Genomic DNA, 27,522 nt, shown 5'->3' on the forward strand with positions numbered 1-27,522 from the left:
CTTAGTAATAAAACAAAAAAAAAACAACAGATAAACATGCAATTACATAAACATTACATTTATATCATATAGAACATGCCCAAATAGATACATGCACATTTGAAACTGAAGAAGAAGAAAAAAAACATGTAATTTAAAAAAATAGATAAATGATCACATTTGCATAGGCACACACATGACCACTTTCTTACCTACCAACCTACATCCTTGTACCATTAGATTACAGAAATACTTATATGACAACATACAACAATCAACAAATATTGTTTAATAAAATGCCAGTTTTGTAGAAAAAAAGTAAAAGGACATGTTGATACCATTAATAATCTGTTTTATGTTCTATAGGTATAATGTTTGAAATGGATGTGTAGTCTGTGGCTCGCGCGCACGAACACACACACACACACACACACACACACACACACGGGTAAATGGAAGGGAGGTGTGGCAAGGGAAGTAACTGTCACGCTCATCAGTCGCGAAAGAAGCAGCCAATGAGATCGCGTGGAACTGACAAGTGTTCAACAAAATTGGCATGGCCTCGAATGCTCCGTCGTCTGCTTGGGCATTTATCGCAGAAGCAAGAAAAGGTAACGTTATTGTACTTGTTATTAGGTAAGTGCATGCATATTGTCCGAATGTCTGCGATATGAGATATATTTTCACAAAGACATAATCCTTGGTGGGAGGTGTAAAACTGTTGAACTTGGGCTACAAAAGCACGATAAATGCATGTGTATTCGGTTTGTAACTTCGTTTTCTTCAGTTTGTCCGAACGCAGTGACGCCTCCTTGAGCTACTGAAACTTCTAGATCTTCTCAGTTTGTGCAGCAGTTTTATAGGGGTGGTGACGTGATAATGTCAAGGACAGCTTGATAGTCTGACCGTAGTCTGAGTAGTGATAATCAGTCAGCGTCCACTGATAGCAGGTCTTCACTGCTGACAGGCGAAGAGGTAAGACGCGTGTTTGGCCTTGTTGAAAGTTGTTTTTCTTTGTTCGTTTATTGTTGTTTTTTTTGTGCTGCATTTCAGTTTTTCACAGAATTGCTTCTAAATTATCGTTTTTGTAAACCTTGGAATCAACATAGAAAGGAATCTTCTGTTTTGTTGGCTATATCCTCATTTCTTCCCCTCCACTCCTCAGCGTAACTGGTCGAGAGAACGTCCACGCCTTGTTTTGAATTCCACTCACCCAGACACGAAGGGAAAATTGTGGATATTGCCATTTGGTTAAATCAGCTGCAGGAACTAGCCAGCAGAAGTACAAAGTTCATGAAGTTTGGAAGTGGTCAAGCTCTGAGTTTACTTTGCACAGCTATTTTTTTCTTTTTCACCTGAAGGAAAGTTTTATTGAAGTGTTGCTTTGTGCAGGTGAATGAGAGATATATTTTCCATAAATGAATACGTGAATGGCTTTCAGTGTGAGGACAGACAAAGAGCTGCAGAATGAAGTATTGCAGCACAGCTGGTAAGGTGCAGGGCCTGTCCTTTGAGGATGTCCTCTTCTCTGGCTACATGGAGGATGGGGGAATGGCGCTGCCAGAGACGATCCCCGCTGTGTCCAGGGAGACCCTCAAGTCATGGGCAGGGCTGTCCTACAGGGACATCGTCCTCAACATCGTTCCTCTCTTCGTCTCCCAACAGGAGCTGCCCGCTGCCAAACTTGAGGGTAAGAATATATCTGTGTATGTGTGTGTGTGTGTGTGCGTGAGTATGTTTTGTGTATGTCATTCTGATAAGCGCGCGCGCGCACACACACACACACACACACACACACATTAGGTGGCGGCAGTGAAAATTTAAATATTCATTACAATGACTGAAATGTGATTTTAGGCAAACAAGACAATATAAGAAAAACAAAAAAAAAGAGTAAGTGAATATCTTGATTGGTTCTGAAGATATTCCATTTTAACATGCTGTTAGTACTTAATATTTTCACATTTTCAGTCATACTGTACTGTCCATGAGGGTACTGTAATGAAAACTCATATACTTCTAAAAACCATAACACTTCAGCAGCAAAGAAATTCGAAAATATGCCTGTCAAAGTAGGGGGAAATAGAAAATCAAGACATGTCAATCTGCACAGAATAGCAACTTTGAAGGTCTACAGCACTGAAACGAATAGACAGTTGCATTTCATAATAAAATATCTTGCAGAATACATCACAAAAAGTGCACTGATTTTTTTTCAGGCAGGATAATTAACTGAATTTTAAGTGTCAGAGTCTCAAACTTTGAAAAATCTTCAATTTGACCAGCGGAAAAAAGACTGTTTATTGGGGTAGCATGCTGCAAAGATGAATATTTCAGTAACTGTCACAAGTAGGACCAGGAAATTTTGTGTGTGTATTAAGTGAAACGTCAGTTTTCAAAATAAATTAAAATCAATCTTAAAACTTCCATCTAAAGTTGGCAGAAAAGGAATGATACCCGATTTTCTCATAAATAAGGGTGCACGTTGTGGATGACACTTTTTGTTTTTGAAAAAATATTGAAGTTACAGCCACAGTAAGTTACCAGTGGTCTTGGCTGATCAGCTTCTGCAAAATTACTGCAAATTTTTAAACAAATGCAACTTGAGAGCATTGTACAGAATGGGTAGGTTGATGGGGCATTCCACGACAAAGGTTCCCAAGAGGGAGCAAATATTACTTAATTTGCTGGCAAAAATGACAGATATATGAATCTGTTTTCTTTCAGCTCTAGCTTTTTCTTCCATCCATGAACCCAGTCATGCATTTCATTGTAGAAGAACCACAATAAATAAGAAATAAAAGGTGGATGATGCATCTTTATTTCTTCACAAAATGGCATTTGATTCACAAGAGAGAAAATGCACACCAAAAAATCTCTTTTTAGGCACTCACAGGTTTCTTGGCATCAGCAATAACATGCTGCTCGCTACCTGAGCTGTTCATACTGGCCTTTTTGGATCATTGAATAGGTCTTGCATGCCCTGCCATGAGCAGCCCTTTCTGCAACATGTTAGATACACAGATCAGCTCATAAGAAAGAACAAATGTTATATTCAATTTAAAACATACAACCAAAAACAGAGCTCTCAGTTTAATATATGTTTAGGATTTTGTCAATTTCGGTGTGTTTTGAGTGGGAGGAAAACACTGTGATAACAGAATTATAAAATGGCATACTAACAGGTAAGTATGCATTCAACAGCAACACAAAATTCACTGCACTGAACTATTTGGCTGCATTTACCTTTCACACAATAACTCAAATTGCAGCAACAACTTATGCTTTGACAACTGAGGCTGAAGTTTTGGGGGTCTGTCCTTTCCAGTTGCTGACAAGAGCTTTGCCATCTACATGTACTGTTCAACTTATGTGTCTTTGTTGCATGCGATTATTTACTCAAATATTTCCACTTCAGGGTATTACGTTTCATGATTGAGATGAATGTATTACTAAATGTCTTAGGTATATATGATTACTAAATATTGAATATTTTATTGTTAATATGCACATCATACTAAATATTGAATATTTTATTGTTAATATGCACATCATACTTAGTATCTTATTCTTTGATATATATTTTGTGTACTCACCTTTATTTGTGATATATATATCAAAGTGAATATTTCATTCACAATATGTGCATGGTATTTTGCATTTTATCATTTCATGAATTATCCCTTTGTTTCCTGTTTCATGCAGTCGAGATACACAGCATATCATGGGTTACATGAACACACACACACACACACACACACACACACACACACACACACACACACACACACATTATACTCTTAATTGCTGGATCCCAGATAGTGTTATATAGTTTGACTGAACCTGATGTGCAGCTTAGGCTATGGGTATTATTGTACTGATTTTCTTTTTACTAATTTTAGTTTGTTAAGAATTGGTGTTAATTGACTGCACTGTTCAAATTAATCATATATCTCTTCACATTACACTTTTTTCATACTCAGACATACATACACATACTCACAAGCATACATGTGCAAATGCAAACTTGCTCTCTCTTTCTCTCTCTTACACACACACACACACACACACACACCTACTCCACTGACAGGAAAGAAATAGGGAAGGGGATGACTGGAGGGAGGAGGTGGTGGATTATATATCACTGTCAGCAGTCAGGGATTCCAAGCCGGAGCAAGTGGTCAGTGATTTGGCTCAGTGCCAAGTTTGCCACAACCATTGACAACCCCCTCCCCTCTCCTTACCATTGGTGGGAAATACTCAGAGACAAGTGAGGGGAATGATTATACAACTCTCAGCAAATTATTAAAGTGAAGTTTGCAGGGGGGGAGGGGGTTAGTATGAATTGGTGTTCTTGTTCTTTTTGGAATGTGAGAGCATAGTATCTATCTGTCTGTATATATTAATATAAAGTTTCACAGCTATCGAAGCAGAAAGCAACTAGAATATCAGACCTTTGTGTGATGTTGAATGAAATGCTCATTTTATGGAAAAAGAAACCACATTACAACTTTTTACTCACTTATTTAACACTCACCGAGGCTGTAGCAGACGACGCTAATGCTGTCCCGAGCACTTCCGGTTTTAGACCCAGGTAATATTTTGCTTACTAAAGCAAAAATCAATCAAATATTAGTAATTGGAATTCATGGGCTCCGTTTTAACATGTCCATTTTTCATTCTGTATCAATAGTTTCTGTGTGTTTTACTCAGAAAAAATTAAATCGTGTTCCGATTGAAACACGGTGTCACGTTACGAAAACACTGATGAAATAGATCCAAGCTGCTCAGTTACTGACATCGATCAAAATGCTGATTCAAAGAATTTCAGATCAATATTGTGCATGAAAGTGCTAGAGACATTCGTTTTCAAAAATAATATAAAACTTACCGACGAAACTTAAGATTTTCTGGAGAAACAATACCATTTTTGTGTTAGATGAAGTGCCGCTCTCCTGTGTCGAATGTTGATTGGGCCGACGCAACTGACGAAGAGGGGTACCTGCTTTTGAATCGCTTGAGCAAATTGCTCATGGATCAAAAATTTTAGTTTCGGATACCATTGAAATCAGCAGAAAATGCTCTTTACTGCTTATACAGTATCACGTAGGGTCAGATTTCTTTTTCGAACTCGAGGCGTTGAAAGATAGCCGAAAAATTCCCGTAACTTTGCGCTCAGATCCAACTACCCTACTTCGCCCAAGGCTTGGAAAAAAAAACACACGAAAGTTCTCCTTGAACTTTCGCCTTTCACGGCTCCCAGTTTTTCGAACAGTAACCAATGAATGGAAAACAACGGATGCGATTTTTTCCACTATGTGGTTGAAACTAACTGTGTCGCGCTCAGAAAGACGCCGGCCGCCATTGAACAAGGATCGCTATTTCGCGTTACAGTACACTTCTTTTTCTTCCATCCGCGAACTCATTCACGCATTGCATAAAGCATACACAATAAAAATTGAAAATATGGATGATAAATAATTATTTCAGTTGGATAGTTTTTCACAAAATGAAATCAAATTTGAGAAAATGCACTTCAAAATAGTCAATTTTTTAGGCGTTCATAGGTTTCCCGGCATCGGCCATGTGGGCTGCCGCAACCTACACACATACACACACCACAAACACACACACACTCACACACACCTACGCTATCTTGAATTGACGACACAAACCTCTGTTGCAGAGCTTGTGGACAAAGCTCTATCGAGCTTTGACTGTCCAGAAATCGCTCCCATAAAACACCTTGAGAATGGACTGACTGTCATCGAAATGTTTCATGGGCGCACCTGGGCTTTCAAGGACATGTCTTTGAGTATCGTCGGACAGCTGTTTGACTACTTCCTTGAAAAACGCCAGAAACATTTGATGATAGTTGTTGGTGAGTGTAGATACTTTAGATGTATTATTTTTACCCCTCATCCCCAGTGTACCATCGCCCTCAGTAAAATAACACATTTCATTGCATCATACAGAACACACCTCATACATCTCCCTCAGCAAAATAACACATTTCATTGCATCATACAGAACACACCTCCTCATACATCTCCACATCTCCCTCAACAAAATAACGCATTTCATTGCATCATACAGAACACACCTTCTCATACATCTCCACATCTCCCTCAACAAAATAACGCATTTCATTGCATCATACAGAACACACCTCATACATCTCCACATCTCCCTCAGCAAAATAACATTTCATTGCATCATACAGAACACATCTCCCCATACATCTCCCTCAACAAAATAACACATTTCATTGCATCATACAGAACACACCTCCTCATACATCTCCCTCAGCAAAATAACACATTTCATTGCATCATACAGAACACACCTCCTCATACATCTCCACATCTCCCTCAACAAAATAACACATTTCATTGCATCATAATTATGGAACCACGTTGCACACCATACCACACCTCACAACGCCTCACACCACATTATACTGCATCATACCACACTACATCACACCACACCACACCACACCGTACCACATCACGCCTCACACCACATTATGCTGCATCACACCACACTACATCACACCACACCACACCATGCTACACCACACCACACCACACTTAAACCATGCTACACAACACCACACCACACCACACCACTCCACTCCACTCCACACCACACCACACTACACCACACCACACTACACCATGCCATGCTACACAACACCACACCACACCACACTACACAACATCACGCCACACCATGCCATGCTACACAACACACCACACCACACCGCACCACCCTGCTCCTCCCCACACCACACCATGTTGAACTGGGAACTGACTGACTGTGCAGCCACGTCCGGAGACACTGGCAGTTCAGCCATTGAGGCAGTCCGTCATCTGAAGTGGGTGGACATCATCGTCGTTCTTCCCCGCAACAGATGCACTCAGATTCAGGAGCTGCAGATGACCACCGTGAAGGCAGAGAACGTCTTTGTCTACAGAGGTATGCTGGGATTTTTTCACCTGTGTGATATATATATCCATGTATTCCTTCTTTGACAGTAGGTGTGTGGAGCCTCAGATGACACTGACACCCCAGTGGAGAGGATGGTAATTGATCTGTGACTTCCTTCAGGTCCCAAAGCGTTCTATGGCCTTCAGGGCAGGGAGTTCAGATCCTCTGTGTCAAGGGCTTGGGGCAGGAAGGTGGGGCCCAATCCTCTCCTTCCGCAGTTCAAATCTTCCCCAACTGAAGTCTCATTCGTGTCAGGGTAAAAGTGATGAACATCAGAGAAGAGCGACTTTTCCCAAAGGACACAACGCCATGCTGAAACAGGGGCTTGAACCCTGACCACTGGCGAACACTGGGTCACAAGTCCTACGCCTGACTGATTCTAACATGGTGCCCATGAATACAGTGCAATGCAGTACAGTACAGTACAGTACAATGCAATGCAATACAGTGCAGTACAATATAGTACAATGCAATACAGTACAATACGATGCATTACAGTACAGTACAATGCAATACAGCACAACGCAATACAGCACAATGCAATACAATACAGTACAGTACAATGCAATACAGCACAATGCAATACAATACAGTACAGTACAATGCAATACAGTGCAATGCAATACAGTACAATACAATGCAATACAGTACAGTACAATACAGTACAGTACAGTACAATGCAGAACAATACAATACAATACAATACATCTTTAATAATCTACTTGAAAATTTTCAACATCCAAAGGCTTGTCACTCACATTTCTCACTCCCCCAGCCCACAGCCAAGTTCCAACACACACAACAAGAGTGTCCAAACTAAAAGGTCAAAAAGTAAAACATTCAACCTGAATGAAAAAAAACCACAACCAAACATGAAAGTAACAAAACACAGCAGCCTGATTGATCATAAAGTAACATGTGTTTAGAGAAACACAAAGAAACACTGGTTCTGAATAAGAAACATTGAATTTATAATTTAATTACACATACTTAACCGTGACCCAACTAGTGCAGACTCTGGCAGGGGTCTGACATTTCTGTCCTGTGCAAACTACTATCCGCCTATGCGGAGAAAACGAAAGCAACTACGGCTGATAACCTCCCGGAAGTAGGTAACCTCCCCTTTGTCCCTCTAGCTAGCGCCCTCTTTTCCGGCAGCCATCATGACTCCTGTTCCTGTGCTCTTCATACGGCTAAGTTTTTTTTTGTATTTTCTGCCTGTCTCGTGCCACAGTTTCCTCTAAACATAATTTTGTACTTAAATGGCTGTTAACGTTATTGATGCTTATTGATGTATTCGTTCATTGACTGATGGATCATCGGACGACATTGGCACCCCAGTGAAGAGGAAGATCTTTGTTTATCAGTAATGATATTGATATTCATTTATCAATGTATTTCTTCAATGACAGCAGATGGATCATCGGATGACATTGGCGCCCCAGTGAAGAGGTTGTTGTTTTGTTTATCAATAACAATATTGATGTGTATTTATTGATGTATTTCTTCGTCAACAGCGGATGGATCATCGTATGACATTGGCGCCCCAGTGAAGAGGTTGTTTTGTTTTGTTTGTGAGTGTGTGTGTGTGTGGTTGTGTAAAGTTAGTAATGTTGTGTGTGTAGTCTCTGAATCTCTTTCATACTTTTGTGCGCTAAATCATTATTTTTATTTTTCTTCCTTTTGTGAGTTATTGCATTTGTGTGTGTGTGTGTGTCTGTGTGTGTGTTTATTGTAAAGTGTTTTTGAGCTCCCTTAAAGGGAGGAAAGCATTCAACAAGTATCCATTATTATTATTGTTATCATTGTTATTATTAACAATATTGATGTTTATTTATCCATGTGTTTCTCCACCGACAGCGGACGGATCATCAGATGACATTGAAGAGGTTGTTGTTTTGTTTCTCAGTAGCAATATTGATGTGTATTTATCGATGTATTTGCTCACTGACCATGGTTGGATCATCAGTATCGATGTATTTCTTTACTGACAGCGGATGGATCATCGGACGACATTGACGCCCCAGTGAAGAGGTTGTTCCTGGACACAGAGTTCAGCAGGAAGTACAACCTGTGTTCAGCCAACTCCCTGAACTGGGCCCGCATCATGGTGCAGACTGCCCACTTCTTCTTCATGTACCTCCAGGTCAGTGCTGTAGATAGCACTCACTTCTTCATGTACCTCCAGGTCAGTGCTGTAGATAGCACTCACTTCTTCATGTACATGTACCTCCAGGTCAGTGCTGTAGATAACACTCACTTCATGTACCTCCAGGTCAGTGCTGTAGATAACACTCACTTCTTCATGTAGCTCCAGGTCAGTGCTGTAGATACCACTCACTTCTTCATGTACCTCCAGGTCAGTGTTGTAGATAACACTCACTTCTTCATGTACCTCCAGGTCAGTGCTGTAGATAACACTCACTTCTTCATGTACCTCCAGGTCAGTGCTGTAGATAGCACTCACTTCTTCATGTACCTCCAGGTCAGTGCTGTAGATAGCATTCACTTCTTCATGTACCTCCAGGTCAGTGCTGTAGATAGCATTCACTTCTTCATGTACCTCCAGGTCAGTGCTGTAGATAGCACTCACTTCTTCATGTACCTCCAGGTCAGTGCTGTAGATAGCACTCACTTCTTCATGTACCTCCAGGTCAGTGCTGTAGATAGCACTCACTTCTTCATGTACCTCCAGGTCAGTGCTGTAGATAACACTCACTTCTTCATGTACATGTACCTCCAGGTCAGTGCTGTAGATAGCACTCACTTCTTCATGTACCTCCAGGTCAGTGCTGTAGATAGCACTCACTTCTTCATGTACCTCCAGGTCAGTGCTGTAGATAGCACTCACTTCTTCATGTACCTCCAGGTCAGTGCTGTAGATAGCATTCACTTCTTCATGTACCTCCATGTCAGTGTTGTAGATAGCACTCACTTCTTCATGTACCTCCAGGTCAGTGCTGTAGATAGCACTCACTTCTTCATGTACCTCCAGGTCAGTGCTGTAGATAGCACTCACTTCTTCATGTACCTTCAGGTCAGAGGTCCTGGGTTGAAGGTTTGGTATGGATACTAACAAGGTGCCTGTTCTCAATGGGTTGAAGGTTTGGTATGGATACTTTCAAGGTGCCTGTTCTCAATGGGTTGAAGGTTTGGTATGGATACTTTCAAGGTGCCTGTTCTCAATGGGTTGAAGGTTTGGTATGGATACTTTCAAGGTGCCTGTTCTCAATGGGTTGAATGTTTGGTATGGATACTTTCAACTGCATTCAAAACGACACACATATTTTGTATGGATGTTTCATCCTTCTCATTTTTAGATTCAGTTTGCACGGCTTGGAACAGAGTTCTGTCAGCAGAAAGAGCGAAGTCTCCACAGTGAGCTCTGGTAGTCTGGCATGTTTTCTGTTAAATGTTTTTTTAATTACACATACTTAACTGTGACCCAACTAGTGCAGACTTCGGCAGGGGTCTGACATTCCTGTCCTGCGCAAACTACTATCCGCCTATGCGGAGAAAATGAGAACTACGGCCGATAACCTCCCGGAAGTAGGTAACCTCCCCTTTGTCCCCCTGGCTAGCGCCCTTTTTTTCCGGCAGCCATCTCAACACCTGTTCCTGTGCACTTCATACGGCTAAGTTTTTCGCATTTTCTATATTTTCTATGTTTTATTTCTTTCCTTACAGCATTTTTGATTCATCCTGTTTTTGTCAAACATTGATAGTTTTATACCTGTAGAGTATGCAGTAGTATTGCACCAGTAGTGTGCAGTACCCGATTAATGTTTATGCAACATCTGTGTACTGTTTTTGGGGTGTTTTTTTTTTACAGTTATGCCCCGACTGTGATCAAGAATTGGAGATAGTGATTCCCACTGGAGGGGGTGGCAATGTTACTGGTAAGCTGGATATTCACATCTTAGAATCATTTACTATGAAATCTCAGAGATTGTATTGCATTGTTATACTTTTTGTCTGTTGTTACTTTTTGTCACAACAGATTTCTCGAGTGCTACTCGCCCTGTGGAGAGAGCATCACTACACTACAGCACCACACATATATTTGGGCACTGTCCCTACAGAGTGTCACTACACTACAGCACCACACATATATTTGGGCACTGTCCCTACAGAGAGTGTCACTACACTACAGCACCACACATATATTTGGGCACTGTCCCTACAGAGAGTGTCACTACACTACAGCACCACACATATATTTGGGCATTGTCCCAACAGAGAGTGTCACTGCACTACAGCACCACACATATATTTGGGCACTGTCCCTACAGAGAGTGTCACTACACTACAGCACCACACATATATTTGGGCACTGTCCCTACAGAGAGAGTGTCACTACACTACAGCACCACACATATATTTGGGCACTGTCCCTACAGAGAGAGTGTCACTACACTACAGCACCACACATATATTTGGGCACTGTCTTTTGAGAGAGCAGCCTGTATTCCTCACAAAGTGTATTATTAATGGAACAAGTTTCACCAGCAAGCGAGCATATATATATATGTGTGTGTGTGTGTGTGTATGTATATAATCTTTCTCTTCTCTCTCTCTCTCTCACACACACACACTTGGGGGTGGGGGTGGGGGGGTGTCCTGTGTCATATGGGAAGGGAGGAGGTGTGTGTCACATCGTCTGACAAGATTACCTGTTTTCAGTGGATTGACAGCAGGTGCAGAAGTGATACTTGGTGACGTGTCTCGTAAAACATCATGCCTTCGGGACAGTTAGACTTCAGGGCGTCCTGTTGGTCTCTTTTTGCCGACATTTATACATTTCATGTGGAGATGGACAGTGGGGAGAAAAGCGATGCGTATCTCCATTTTGACAGTCCGCTCGTGCCAAGCCAGTGTCATATTGGGATTAACCCTTGTATTTTTGTTCTGGGGGGACGCATGGGACAGGTGAATTACTCCTGCACGCATGCACAGGGAGATATGGGGTGCCTTGATTATGACAGCCTGTGTGCAGCGGGCCTGATCGCCAAGAGGATGGGGCTTCCAGCCCAGTACGTGTGCGCTGTCAACGACAACGACATTGTGGCTCGTATGGTCAACACCGGGCTGTGTGAACTGGGGGAGGTCACTCCGTCCCTGTCTCCTGCCATGGACATGCAGGTGGGGCTGTGTACTGTGACAGTGTGTCTGTGTGTGTGTGTGTATGCATGTGAAAATACCCAATGGTATCTTTCTGTTTTAAATGTTCATACATTTGCTTATGTGCCTGTTGTGTTTTTCAGGTGTGTGTGCTTCTAAGTGCGTCTGTGCAAGTCTGTAGGTTTGTGTGTCAGCTTACCCTCTTGACTGGTGCTGCTGATGATGTCAGTGAAGGGCTGTCACCTCCGTCAGGATGAGACGATAAACTGAGGTGTGTATAGTAGATGTAAAAGAACCCATGGCAACACAAGGGTTGTCCCTGACAACATTTTGTTGAAACAAATCCACTTTGAGCTAGCTGTCAGGTGTGATTGCAGTTTGCCTACAAGTTTGAGCTACTCAAGCTGTCAGGTGTGATTGCAGTTTGCCTACGAGTTTGAACTACCTGTCAGGTGTGATTGCAGTTTGCTTCAAGTTTGAGCTACCTGTCAGGTGTGATTGCAGTTTGCTTCAAGTTTGAGCTACCTGTCAGGTGTGATTGCAGTTTGCCTACAAGTTTGAGCTACCTGTCAGGTGTGATTACAGTTTGCTTCAAGTTTGAACTACCTGTCAGGTGTGATTACAGTTTGCTTCAAGTTTGAACTACCTGTCAGGTGTGATTACAGTTTGCTTCAAGTTTGAACTACCTGTCAGGTGTGATTGCAGTTTGCCTACAACTTTGATTACCTGTCAGGTGTGATTACAGTTTGCTTCAAGTTTGAACTACCTGTCAGGTGTGATTGCAGTTTGCCTACAACTTTGATTACCTGTCAGGTGTGATTACAGTTTGCTTCAAGTTTGAGCTACCTGTCAGGTGTGATTGCAGTTTGCCTACAACTTTGATTACCTGTCAGGTGTGATTACAGTTTGCTTCAAGTTTGAGCTACCTGTCAGGTGTGATTGCAGTTTGCCTACAACTTTGATTACCTGTCAGTGTGATTTGCAGTTTTGCTTCAAGTTTGAGCTACCTGTCAGGTGTGATTACAGTTTGCTTCAAGTTTGAAATACCTGTCAGGTGTGATTACAGTTTGCTTCAACTTTGATTACCTGTCAGGTGTGATTGCAGTTTGCCTACAACTTTGATTACCTGTCAGGTGTGATTTGCAGTTTGCCTACAACTTTGAGCTAGCTGTCAGGTGTGATTGCAGTTTGCTACAAGTTGATTCTGGCAGGTGATTCGTTTGGCCTACAACTTTGATTACCTGTCAGGTGTGATTACAGTTTGCCTACAACTTTGATTACCTGTCAGGTGTGATTCAGTTTCCTACACGTTTGATTACCTGTCAGGTGTGATTGCAGTTTGCCTACAACTTTGATTACCTGTCAGGTGTGATTACAGTATGCCTACAACTTTGATTACCTGTCAGGTGTGATTGCAGTTTGCCTACAACTTTGATTACCTGTCAGGTGTGATTGCAGTTTGCCTACAACTTTGATTACCTGTCAGGTGTGATTGCAGTATGCCTACAACTTTGATTACCTGTCAGGTGTGATTGCAGTTTGCCTACAACTTTGAATGCCTGTCAGGTGTGATTGCAGTTTGCCTACAACTTTGATTACCTGTCAGGTGTGATTGCAGTTTGCCTACATTTTTGATTACCTGTCAGGTGTGATTGCAGTTTGCCTACAACTTTGATTACCTGTCAGGTGTGATTACAGTTTGCCTACAACTTTGAGCTATCTGTCAGGTGTGATTGCAGTTTGCCTACAAGTTTGAGCTATCTGTCAGGTGTGATCACAGTTTGCCTACAACTTTGATTACCTGTCAGGTGTGATTACAGTATGCCTACAACTTTGATTACCTGTCAGGTGTGATTGCAGTTTGCCTACAACTTTGATTACCTGTCAGGTGTGATTGCAGTATGCCTACAACTTTGATTACCTGTCAGGTGTGATTGCAGTTTGCCTACAACTTTGAATGCCTGTCAGGTGTGATTGCAGTTTGCCTACAACTTTGATTACCTGTCAGGTGTGATTGCAGTTTGCCTACAACTTTGATTACCTGTCAGGTGTGATTGCAGTATGCCTACAACTTTGATTACCTGTCAGGTGTGATTGCAGTTTGCCTACAAGTTTGAGCTATCTGTCAGGTGTGATTGCAGTTTGCCTACAACTTTGATTACCTGTCAGGTGTGATTGCAGTTTGCCTACAACTTTGATTACCTGTCAGGTGTGATTACAGTTTGCCTACAACTTTGATTACCTGTCAGGTGTGATTGCAGTTTGCCTACAACTTTGATTACCTGTCAGGTGTGATTGCAGTTTGCCTACATCTTTGATTACCTGTCAGGTGTGATTGCAGTTTGCCTACAACTTTGAGCGTGTGTGGTACCTGTGCTCTGGAGGGGACGCTGCACTGGTGCGACAGATGATGACTGAACTGGAGAGGTCGGGGAAAACCAAGATTCCTGCTCCTCTGCTGACACAGGTACTGCCATCATCTTGTGTCTGGCACAAGTTCACTGGTGTCTCTGGTTTTGTGTGCTGTCCTAAGTGGGGAGTGTGGCCAGAACAAGGATTGCGGCAACCCTACAGAATAACTCTGGCACCACAGGTTAAAGAATGTAACCAGCCATCCCTTTCCCACGCTGATAGCACCACCATCTATGTCTCTGCCTCTCTGCCCCTTTCCTTGTATGCTGTTGTGATGTTCAGGACACTTCCACCCTGACTCTTTGAGTGTAGACCTCTGTGTACTGTAAGCTGTAGCTTAACTCACTCCGGATGATTAGTTATCTCCCTTGCGTTTCCCAACAGACAACCCATTTGTTAGGGTTAGGAAAAAAAATCACAAAAAATACAAAACATAAAGTAGCTGAATGAAACTCACTGTACTTAACCCACTGACCCCTCTCCTCACATCGTGTGAACACCCACCCCACTCCCTCTTCACTGCTCTCAGGAGCTGAGTCACTATCAGTACCTACTTGCTGGTAGCTTTCTTCACCACAGATACTTTATTCAGTGTCTTCATCATTCTCGTCGATGTCGAAACCTTCAGTTTGAAGCATTTCAATCACTTCAGCTGTGGTAAAAGCCGCTGTCGTGACTTAGTTTGCTCCAAAAATTTCCACATGTATCACCTGCGATGCCATTGCAGATCAGCTTGTCATGTGGGGTCCTGAACTCACTGACTTGCTGTGGAGTGCGTTGTTACAGAATCTCAAGAAGAAACTTTCCATTCGACCCTTGACACGTTCGCAATGCCTGGTGTGGCTGCGATTTTTATGCTACCCCATGAGGGAAACGTGAAAAAAAAAATTTTTTGTCGAAACTGCTATAGTGTTCTGTCGTCCGAACGCTACCTTACGTCAGGAACACTGTAGCGTTCCATCATCCAGAGTGAATTAACCCTTTCGCTGCCAGGAAAATAAAATTTAATTGAAATCTATTTGCCAGGGTTTTTTCACAAAAAAAGGGTATAAATTTTCCAAAAATTCTGTGCTCTTTGTTATTGGAGAAAGACCCATAAAAGTATATATTTTCTGAAAGGTAAATGAATAAAGAATACAAAACACATGCTGTTTTCCCATTTTATATATTTTTAGTGACATGCTGTTGTTTTGAAATCAGTGTTTTGTTTTTTTTGTCACATTTTCAACTTGTTCAGTACAAACATTAGTCAGGTAATTTGCACAAAAACATCATATTTTCTGGACAAATGGATATCTGCAAACACAAAATCATACTAGAACAACCACAATATATATATATTTATTTTTAAGAGATAGATACACAATACATTGTGACTTCTCCAAGTGGTAAGATGGATGTGAGGCCACGCCCCCTCAGTCTCCACCCCCCCCCCCCCCCCCCCCCCCTCCTCACCCCTCTCACACGGTCACTTGATTCAGTTCTCATCAGACCGCGCTGGCTGTGTGCCAAGAATATCGCTCTGCTGCTAATTTGGTCATCTTCTGTCGACTGCTAACATCTGTACAGCCGGCATCACTCACTGACAGTCGCATCTTGGCCACTCTCTTGATTGCTCTCTTTATTTTCTATCAGATCGTCCTATAAATGTTCATCACTATCTTCTCCTTCGAATTTACGCTTCAATTCTTTCTGAGTATCAGCTAAAGAAAGAAATCATGGTTGATTTAGTTTGTCACGATCGCATGTCTTGAGCACGGCGTCTGTCCAACATTTTGTTGAGCGAGCGAGGAGAGAAGTCAGGCAAACACTTAGACAGTGACCCAACCAAAACGTTCACATAAAGGACTGCTTCATGACGTAGATGGGGTTTCTAGCTATGAATAGAATCTAGAGAGATTCCCCAGGCTAAAGCTACCACTATTTTTGTCAACGAAGTGAATGCAAACCAGGGAAAAGTCAGAATATTTCGATGACGAGTTATCTCGTCATTGTGGCAGCGAAGCATACATGCTTGCCATGACGAGTTATCTCGTCATGCAGGCAGCCTAGGGGTTAATAGAATAAAGTGTGTAGAAGTCCAGCTGGTGTTCTCTATAGATGTCATGAACAAACCTTACAACAACAACAGCATTATTATTACAACAGGAACCTCCGTCTCTTCAGGTCTGTTGGATTCACTGGCTTTTAGTGCTGCAGCCTTGGGGGCTAGTTGGCCTTTGGGGACCATCCCAATGCCGACTGTCCTAAAAACCCTCTTGGCCGAGAGAGTGGGGATGCAACTTGGGCAAGACACTCCTCCACTGTAATAAAATTCCTGCCCAGATGGTTGGAACAGCAGTTGCCTTCTCTGCTGTTCTGATGGTCACAGTCGGACATGACAATCATACATTTTGGTTTTTTTTTTTCATGGTCCCCACAGGTGTGCCCATACAAATTCCATATGTTTTGTTTTTTTTGCAAACCTTTTCCAGGCCAGAATGAACATTTTCTGTATGAACCGCAAAGCTTTAGTGATTTTTTTTTTCAATGTCTGCAACACTACTGACAACAGAGAATGGAGGAAATCCCAGTATCAGCAGTAATTTTAACCACTTTTTGTTTGTATCAATGTTCAATTTTCATCTTTGTTTTTTGTGCGTGTGTGTGTGTGTGTTTATATAATGCATTAAGCTCTTTGTTGAATGGTACTGGTCGATGGTTTTATCAAAATTCCAAGACAGAAGAGGCAATATGAGTGATGTCTGTAAACTGTCATTGTGTTAGTTTGTGAACAAGCTAAAGGAAGAACAGCCTTGTTAGTTTTTAAACAAGCTAAAGAAAGAAAAAGTCCAAACCTCCCACATGCAGTTGGTTGGTTATTGTGATACACCATCAGTAGCCAGAGGGTGATCTTACAGCAGATGTAGAGGTCTACTCATACATCACCACACCAGATGTCATCTGAGACTTTTTACAACTTGTGGCAGATGTTGCATATTGTATTTCTCTTTTTTATCACAACAGATTTCTCTGTGTGAAATTTGGGTTGCTCTCCCCAGGGAGAGCGAGTCACTACACTGCAGCGCCACCCTTTTTTTTTTTTTTTTTTGGTATCTTTACCTGCATGCAGTTTTTTAAAAATATTTTATTTGTTTTTCTTATGGAAGTGGATTTTTCTACAGAATTTTGCCAGGAACAACAGTTTTGTTGCCGTGGGTTCTTTTACGTGCGCTAAGTGCATACTGCACACGGGACCTGAGTTTATCATCTCATCCGAATGACTAACATCCAGACCACCACTCCAGCTGTAGTCGTCCGGAACGCTACCTTACGTCAGGAACACTAGCATTCCATCATCTGGAGTGAGTTAAATGCTGTTGTTGTTGTTGTTGTCTTCAGATGCGGTCAGACAGCAAGACGTTTGTGATGGGAGACAGGGGAACCAGTGGATCCTCTAACCATCAAATACCATCGCTTTAGTTTTAGTTTTTGTATCAAGGTGCATATTGTTTGTATATCCAGGCATCAGAACTGTCCGCGGATCCGCGGATTTCAGAGGATTGGGGGATCGCTGTCCGCGGTTTCGGCTCAGGCAGCCGCGGTTTCAATTTTTTTGTGGAGCACGATCTTTTTCTCAAATGGTATTTTTAAATGGCTTGATCTGTTTTTGTGCATTTCCGGTATTCTTAAACGGCTCGTCTTGCTTTTGCGCACTTCCTGCAACAAGTGTCGGCGCCATCTTTGTCAGTGTTTAACCACAGTCTTTGAATGCTATCATGTTTTCCATCATCCGCCGAGATTTGGACGCATATGATGACAGCAGTTGTGGAAACGAATGGCAGTGGTCATGGTGCTCGAAGATATTCACTTTTGGTGAAAAGGGAAAAGAGACGGAGCGCTATGGCCTGTGGGTTCGGAAGATCGACGTGCCGGGGAAAGCAAGATGCATTCTGTGCAATGTTGATTTTGTTTACGGATCGCGAGGTGTGACAGCGCTCACGGACCATTTGAAAACAGCAAAACACCGCTCAAACTTTGAAACAAGGAAAGGAAACACCAGTCTAACAGGTATGTATGAGCAAAAATATTTGGTCTTAACTTATATATAAAATATGTCACTGTCAGCCAGTGCAACTCGCACGTGTCACTTCCTATCGCTCCCCAACCATCATCACCCTCCAGTCTCCGAAAGTGTGCATACACTAAACACCCTCTCATCTGCCCTCCTCCCTACGAAAAGCAATGAAAACGGATTGTTTGTAGGCAGTTTCGAAAAACATAATTGAACTGTGAATCATAGGCAAATTGATAATATTTTATTAAAGTGTTTTGTGGGGGTAGGAAAGGTGGGGAGGTAGATCCAACTTCCTATTGGTCTATTTTCCTGACTTTTTATTTGTTTATTTACTAATTTTACTCGTCCGTTATCTTATTATTTCATCACTTTTTTCTTTCTTATATTCACCTCTTAAAATCTTTATTATCACTTATTTCTAGTGTTGTTGGGTTTTTTGGTTGTTTTTTTGGGGTTTTTTTTTTTCTTAAGATATTGTTAGTCTTTTACTTTTAGCTGTACATTATTTTTTTTTCATAATTGAGCACACACACACTCACGCTCGCACACACACACACACACACACATGAACATATGCATGCACACAACACACACACACACACACCAACAGTGAACCACAAAACTTTATGTGCCTTTGTTCTATACAAGAGGGATACCGCTTATTAGAAAAAGCATTATGGAGCAAAGTCAGAGAAGTATACCAGCAAAATGGCAAAGTTTTAAATAATATTCAACAACCGGAATCTATCAATCAATCAAAATTAATACATTCAGTAATTTAATCAGATTAAGGCAAATTCAGGCATTATCAAACTGGATAAAGCTGAACGCTTTTATAACAAAAGTTCAGCAGACATGTTGAATACATATGTGGAGAATCTATTTCTAGCAAACACATACTCTTTGAATCTCAGAGTCTGAAACTGTTTTTACCAAACTTCACGGAAAATTCTTGTGAATGTATTTTTGACAATTTTAAGATATTACCTGCTATTGCAGTAGGTTTGCTGCATAGTCCAACTGGACATTTGTTATAGTTGTTACAGTTGTTTGATGTTAGCGTTTCCTTTTATATGCCTATGTCTCCCCTTTTAATGTTTTATTTTTTCCAATGCTCTGTATCATTCCCCACCACACACACACACATGCGCACACACATACACACACACCATTCTTCACCCTCTGCCCAATACTCTTCCCACCACCACGCCCCACCCTCCACCCCCACCCCCCTTTTTTTCTGTCAAATATCACTTAAAAGTGGAAGACGTTAAACTGAAGACCACACACACACACACACACACACACAAAGACACAAAGAGGTCATTAAATTGTGTGAAACATTTGTTCTTTATGTCCAGCATGTATTTATTCAATAAAGGTAGATTTCATTCAATATTGCAGGCAGCTCTTCCAGGTTTGACACCTGGTATGGCATGGAACCTGCAGCAAAACCATCTAGTCCTGAGAGAGGCAAGCCAGTCACTTCAGATGCTGAAAGAGGGGCAAACATGGAAGCAATGACCTTAGCCTTTGCAGCAGAAAACAACATTCCACTTTCCAGTGTGCCAAATCTTGTACGCCTGATGCAGGTATGATAGAATGAACTTGATTCATCTGTTCTCATTTGTATTTTTAATCGGAAAATGTTAATTTCAGTTCCTCATGGATTCAAAGCTCTTAAAAAGTGGTGCTGGAACGATTCTTTTAAATACGTGTTTCTTTGCTCACTAAACTGGAAAGAATGTGACATTCATCACCAGTATATATCATGAAACCATGATCCATTGCTTTTCAAACTAAATCATTTTGTGTCTGCTAACAGCATCCTCTGGACCTTTTAATAAGTTCACAAAGTCTTGCTTTCCCCGTTCTCTCTCTCTCTCCCTCTCTCTCTCACACACACACATTTTTTTCCTGTCTCATTTACTTCCCCCACTTCATCTTGCCATCCCCTCTCCTTAGACTTGTACCAACACTGCTTGGAGCTTTCTCTTTAGTTGGTGTGTAGGAGTGTGTAAATATGTGAATGTTTATACGCGTGAGAAGAGTGATAGGGTACATGGATGTGTTGTTGCATGTGTGCTTGTGGCAGAATATTATGCAAAGTTTACTTGGAAATTACAAAAAAGTATTCTTAAAGTTCATTTGAGCTTATATTGTCATTTCTTTTTTGAATATTTTGGTGAACAAAAGGGAGCAGAAAATTGATGTGTGCATTGTTAATGAATCTGTTTCAGGCAGCAGCTAAGGACAGTGTGGGTGTAAAGCAGATGAAGTTGTCAGACTGCACTGCATCTTACAAGATGAAGTATGGACTTGCTGCATCCCTTCAGGAGCCACTTCTTAAAGAACTAAGATCCAGCTTCTTCAGTTTGAATATTGACGAGGCTACCAGCAACACCAACAAAAGAGTTTTGGCTGTGCTTGTTTCCCACTACTCAGAATCTGCCCAAAAGGTTCTGATTCATCATCTCGATGCATTCAGCCTTACAAGAGTGTGTGCCAAGGACATTTACTCTTGTTTAGAGTCCATGTTTGATAAGTATGAACTGCCATGGGAAAATGTAATTTCTGTCCTCATGGATTCATGCAGTGTTATGAGAGGCTCCAAACAGGGACTGGAAGCATTAATCAGAAAAAAAACCCAAATGCACACATCTCTTGGACATAGATGGAGATTCATGTCATCATGCACACAATTGTGCCAAGAAATTTTGCGAGCCATTTGGGGGATTTGTTGAGCAGATGATGGCTGACGTTGGAGTGCTCATTTGAAGGACAGTCTTTTTGAACTGTGCATGATATTAGGTATTACACCTACAGCCCCAGAGAGATATGTGCCACACAGGTGGCTGTCTGTCTTTGATGTTGCCCTGGACACATTGCGGATGTTCGATGCACTTACTCTCTTCTATTTCAGTTTTCTTACAAAGGATGACAGAATGGTGTACAAAGACATCCATGAAGAAATCCTCAGCAGATGTGGTGTGTCAGACACTGGCAGAGAAAATGTGCAGAGAATTACGTCCAGTGTGAACAAGAAGCAGTCAGGATTCACCAGAGATGGCAAAGAGAGAAAATCTCTCATTTCCAGCGCATGAAAACTGTTGCCATACTGAATTTTTATGTCGCAGTTTTGCCAGAAATAAAAAAATATGTCATGTTTTTCCAAAGGAAAGAGCCCTCAATGCACCTTCTGCATTCGAAACAGCATGAGCTGTTTAACAATTTCTGCAGTTTGTTCCTCAGGCCAGAATGGCTGCAGGGAAGACCAAGTGCTGTGGACTTGAACAAAGAGGAGAACTTCTTGCCAGTAAGACAAATGTTTGTTGGCAGCAAGACTACAGAAGTACTTCAGACAAAGGAGGGACAAAGCTTCAAAAAAGAGTTTTTGTTGTTGGCCTGCAAGGCATACACAGCAGCTGGTGTCCATCTTCAGCACAAAATGCCCATTGACAACAAGGCTTTGAAGCTCATCAGTGCACTTGATCCAGAAGTAAGGTGTACTTCAACTGCACAAACGTACCTAGAGTATGGAAAACGCTGTCGAATGTGCTTCCAGCAGAACAAAAAGATGCCTTCTTGAAGGAAGTGAAAGCATACACTACTTCTCCATCTCTGTCTCGCTTGCCAGTGTCTGTGCCAGCTGATGTGTTTTGGGGCTCTTTGATGAAGGAAGAAGAATTCCCAAACCTTGTAAAACTTGCGAAGGCCCTTTTAAGTGGATTCCATGGACCCCTTGTTGAATCTTCCTTCAGTTCAATGGGGGAACTGATGGACAAAAAAAGTGGTCGCATGGATGTGGAAACATATGCTGCTATCCAGACAGCGCGATCATCACTGGCTGCTTCACAAAAAAGTTCTGTGGAGTTCTTTGAGAAAATGGACCCTGCTCATGACCCTGTAGATTCATCATTGGTTCACAGGATGCAGACAGCTTGGGTGCAGAACAAAGACAGACAGGAAAAAAACAGGACAATCCTGAATGAAAAACTAGAAAGTCTTGGAAGCTACCCAGAAAAACTACCCACAAAGAAAGCATGTAAGGACCTCCTCCTTCTAAATTGTGAGGCAGATAAGCACAATTATCAGCAATCTGTTCGTTCTGACAGGGCTTCAGACCAGTGTCAACAAGTGAGTGCAGGAAAACAGCCTCAGAAGACAGTGAAGAGAAAGAGTTCTGCAGATGGTGCTGATGATGAAGGAATCTTGGAAATCAACTTCAGTGAGGCTCCTTCAGCTGTGAAGAAGACAAAACAAGCAAAGCTTGCCAGTTTCTTCAAGGCAAGAAATTAGTAAAGGTCTTCAGAGCTTCAACAGCCCCCTGCCCCCATCTTCCACCCTACCATCCTTGGACATGTTCTTTACTCTGAATGAAACTGCCCCCCTTCACTCCAAACCATTCAGGACAAGGACGTTTTGAAACTATTATTGCTTTCAAAAGCAACTAACAAAACCTTCCAGCTTGTACAAGGAGACTTGTAGTTAGATGCATTTTCCTTCAACTGAAATCTTCATGACCTTCATATGGTGTTGACTTGTGAGTTAAGCCAACATGTAGGCTTTCTCAAGAGAGTATATTTCTTGAGACCAAAGTATATAACAAATCATCTCCACAAATGTAATCTGCACAAGAGATTGATTTATTGCAGTTCTGCTTGCTTGTGGGTAAAAGACACACACACACACACACACACACACACAGAGTTTTATATAAGCTATGAGATGGTGGACTTTTGAGGACTTAGACTGTGTGGTGAAGACAGGTGACTATGGAAATCATTTCTAGACAGTACTTCCTAGTGGACTGCCAGCTGTGACCAAGGGATATGTGTGCCATTCACCAAGCCCACAATATAGTCTGTCTTCCAGAAAAGGTAATTTTTTTTCTTTTAAAAATATGAAATTGTTGTGTTTGTGATGTGATACATCCTGTTTGAGTAAACCAACCTGAACTTTGATATTCTGCCAAAGTTATCTTTTTACCAGTGCTTGTGTGTTAGTGAGAAATATGTGGCATGAGTGTAATATTTCACTGGCAATTTTAACCCATTAGAATTAGTAAAATGCTCTCAGGAAAGGCCTAAAATACTATCAGATTTTACATTTTTCGTCAGCCCCCCAAAGGGGCGTTGCCCCTTTACCCCACCAGGGCCTGGGCGGCCCCTGGACCCCTGCCTTCTTCAGAGGATTGGACTCTGGGGTATTCTGATGCCTGATATCTTGTTTTATATCTGTGTATTGTTTTTACATCCAAGTGTGCATTGATTTTCTAAGTGAATTCTCCTGGTGGTGGTGGTTGTTGCGACAGATGCAGGGGGAGATCAGGACTTTTGTTCATGGTGACGAGGGGATCAAGCGGACGCTGAAGCGATGCTGGGAGGAGAACCAGTACACTCTGTGTCCGCACACCGCTGTGGCCGCTGCCTACGTCTACAGCCAGCGGGATCAGGGGTACGACAAATTAAAACTTGGTGACTTCAAAGTGAACTGTACGCCAAATTGAAACTTAATGCCTTTAAAACAAACTGTACACCAAACTGAAACTTGACGACTTTAAAATAAACTGTTTGAAACTTTGACTTTAAAACGAACTGTATGCCAAACTGAAACTGAATGCCTTTAATACAAACTTTATGCCAAATTGAAACTTTTGCCTTTAAAACAGTCTGTACGCCAAATTGACTTTTGCCTTTAAAACAGTCTGTACGCCAAATTGACTTATGCCTTTAAAACAATCTGTACGCCAAATTGAAACTTAATAACTTTAAAACAAACTACTACTTTTTTTTTCAGATAATGTCATGTATTCTGTTTTACTATTTTCAGAGACATAGAGGAATTCTGTATTCGACACTGCTATTTTCAGAGACAATGAAATATTCTGTACCACTGTTTTCAGAAACAATGACATATTCTGTATTGCTATTTTCAGTGACAGTAAAATATTCTGTATTGCTCTTTTTAGAAACAATGAAATATTCTGTATTGCTATTTTCAGAGACAATGAAGTAATCTGTATTGCTATTTTTAGAAACAATGAAATATTCTGTATTGCAATTTTCAGAGACAATGAAATATTCTGTATTGCTATTTTTTTTTTTAGAAACAATGAAATATTCTGTATGGCTATTTTGAGAAACAATGAAATATTCTGTACCACTATTTCCGGACACAGTGAAGCGTCCTCCAGTCACCATGCACTGTGTGTTTCCAGTCTCAAGGCCACCCTTCCCTCTGTGTGCGTGGGAACGGCATCACCCCTCAAGTTCCAGGAGGCCATATCGGCTGCCGGTCTCCCGACGCTGGACTCTCCCCGGCTGCAGGAACTGAGGGCGTCGCCAACGTACGCTGAAGACATGGAGCTCACTGACAACTGGGAGAAAATCCTTCGCAGGAAGGTTGAGCAGATGACGGAAGCCTTTTTGGCCAGAAACAGTATGTAGATTCTTGTAAGATGATGATGATGATGAATTTTGTTTAATGTCCCGTCACACATACTCTGGCGATTGTAGACAGTTTGTTAAGAGTATTGATTTTTACATTTGAGTGTTATCGCTTAGGAGAGGGGGGAAGGGTGGGATGAATGGTGAGTTGGGGGGACATGGGTACAGGGAGGGTGGAATTTGAAATGAATATTTAAGTTCAATTACAGAAAATTACATAATGGACTTCGTAAAAGAGAAGTCGCTAAACTAACGGTTCTTGTAAGATTGATCAGACAACAGAAGCTTTTCTGGCCAGAAATGGTATGCAGGTTCTTGTAAGATTGAGCAGATGACAGAAGCTTTTCTGGCCAGAAATGGTATGCAGGTTCTTGTAAGATCGATCAGACGACAGAAGCTTTTCTGGCCAGAAACAGTATGCAGGCTCTTGTAAGATTGAGCAGATGACTGATTACTATTACTATTGATCAGTTTTTCCTGTCAGTTTCAAAGCACTTTTAAGATGCTGCATGTCACTCATTTTGGTACGCAAGTTGTCCATGTTGATGGAGAGAAACTCCTGTTGATATTAATGTACGTTTCTATCAGTCATTCCAAGATGTAATGCCTTCAAAACATAGAATTTGACATGGAAAAATTTTTCATTGTGGAAACCACTATCGCGTTCCGTCATCCAAGGTCAACAGCAGGCCAGCGAGTGTATAGTTATGGAACCTCACAAAGAAACTTTGCATTCCTCCCCCGACATGTTCGCAATTTTTATGCTACCCCATGGGGAAGACATGGAAACATTTTTCATTGTTGAAACCGCTATAGCGTTCCGTCATCCAAGGTCAACAGCGGGCCAGCGAGTGTATAGTTATAGAGATCACAAAGAAACTTTGCATTCCTCCCCCGACATGTTCGCAATTTTTATGCTACCCCATGAGGAAAACATGGAAACATTTTTCATTGTCGAAACCGCTATAGCGTTCCGTCATCCAAGGTCAACAGTGGGCCAGCAAGTGTATACTTATGGAACCTCACGAAGAAACTTTGCATTGCTCCCCCAACATGTTCGCAATTTTTATGCTACCCCATGTGAAAAACATGGAAACATTTTTCATTGTCGAAACCGCTATAGCGTTCCGTCATCCAAGGTCAACGATTGTTATGCTACCCCATGAGGAAAACATGGAAACATTTTTTATTGTCGAAACCACTACAGCGTTCTGGATACGTCAGGAACACTATAGCGTTCCATCGTCCAGAGTAAGTTAAGGTGCCATGCTGTGAAATGATAAAAAGAAATCCAACAAAGTCATTTTTTTTTTAATCACTATTTTTGTGTCTGGTGCATGTATATAATTATTCCAGAGAGCTAGTAATATGTAATTAAAACATGGCATGTTTGTAGCTATTTGTTATTAAGATATTTTTGACGAGTTGCTGATTTGGCACATTTTTGTCCCTGAAAAACGTGTGTGCGCGCATGTGTAAGAGGGTAGAGTATTTATGAGGTAAAATGTGTTTGGCTGTACCTTCTTGTGTGGCCAACATAATGCAAATCAAAAAAAAGAGAGTGACTTTTCTTCGTATTCAGCGATCACCATGTCAATATTCCACATGAACTGCGGGCTGATTTGTCCAATAAAAACAAAATCATCATTCTCTTCCAATTTCATCACAGTTGTAATACATACATACCAGATCATCAGTGATGAGCGATAAAAAACAATAACAAATCATTAACATGCTGGCAATACAACAGAATTGCTCAAACTTAAAATGTTGAATAAAAACACTCGACACATTCTGCATCAGGATGAATAAATATCTATTATTTGTGTGCACCAATATTTGCTCAGCTGGCTTCTCAATATGTGCGAGTTAAAAAAAACAACCCGGATTAAAGTCCAAAATTTAGTTTTTAAAAAAAAAGACTCGGTTTTGGTACTTTATACCCACAGAACTGGCTTTTCATCAAAATTAACAGGAGGAGTTTGTATTATACTCCATGTTTGGTGATACATATACTTACCATGTCAAACTGATGCAGAATTTAAAGCAAATGGAGGAGGGCAACGCCTACTGGTTCGTATGGGGAGCCCTTGTAACCGAGACGGCAGTGTTAGCCGCGACAAAGGAACCGTCAGCCCTGGTCGCAGCATGTCTTGGAGGCAGCCTTCTGGCGGTCTGAGAATCCCTTTATCAACTTCTACCTCCGGGATTTCCGTATGAGTGGCACCGAGTGCTGGAAAGCAGCCGAAGTAGCTATGGCCCGCACTTCGTGTGTTCTGGGATTAAGACAACTGATATCCTTGTGTGATATCCTTGTGTGAGTAGGCTGTACGAATGACTTGGGAAACCCAGCAGGAAATGGTGCCTGCAACGATGTCTTTCTTGTAATTCTCATTGAGGGAGATGAGAAGGCGCCTCTGAGAAGAACGCCTATGCAATAGTATTTGAGACGCCCAACGGGGCAGAGATGCCTATCCTCATCATCTTGGGTAAGAATATCAGACAAAGGTC

General features: G+C 41.5%; 2 protein-coding genes across 3 annotated transcripts; both read left to right on the forward strand.

Moving 5' to 3' along the window:
* The first annotated feature begins 488 nt into the window (after positions 1–488).
* LOC143293907 (threonine synthase-like 2) lies at positions 489–26,870 on the forward strand. 2 transcript variants are annotated; one of them, XM_076605262.1, is made up of 10 exons: positions 489–590; positions 1,421–1,669; positions 5,666–5,860; positions 6,808–6,960; positions 8,967–9,118; positions 10,805–10,871; positions 11,969–12,114; positions 14,435–14,560; positions 23,877–24,019; positions 24,783–26,870. In XM_076605262.1, the coding sequence occupies exons 2-10, from the start codon at positions 1,447–1,449 to the stop codon at positions 25,009–25,011; spliced, it is 1,434 nt and encodes a 477-aa protein (XP_076461377.1). In that variant the 5' UTR covers positions 489–590; positions 1,421–1,446; the 3' UTR covers positions 25,012–26,870. The 2 variants fall into 2 exon arrangements, with proteins under 2 accessions (XP_076461377.1, XP_076461378.1); XM_076605263.1 differs by lacking the exon at positions 489–590 and adding an exon at positions 806–954.
* LOC143293961 (uncharacterized) lies at positions 19,207–23,868 on the forward strand. The gene is made up of 3 exons (XM_076605355.1): positions 19,207–21,301; positions 21,389–21,455; positions 21,533–23,868. The coding sequence occupies exons 1-3, from the start codon at positions 20,773–20,775 to the stop codon at positions 22,149–22,151; spliced, it is 1,215 nt and encodes a 404-aa protein (XP_076461470.1). The 5' UTR covers positions 19,207–20,772; the 3' UTR covers positions 22,152–23,868.
* Positions 26,871–27,522: the final 652 nt, after the last annotated feature.

Source organism: Babylonia areolata, chromosome 19 (assembly GCF_041734735.1).
Source record: "Babylonia areolata isolate BAREFJ2019XMU chromosome 19, ASM4173473v1, whole genome shotgun sequence".
NCBI classification, from domain to species: domain Eukaryota; kingdom Metazoa; phylum Mollusca; class Gastropoda; order Neogastropoda; family Buccinidae; genus Babylonia; species Babylonia areolata.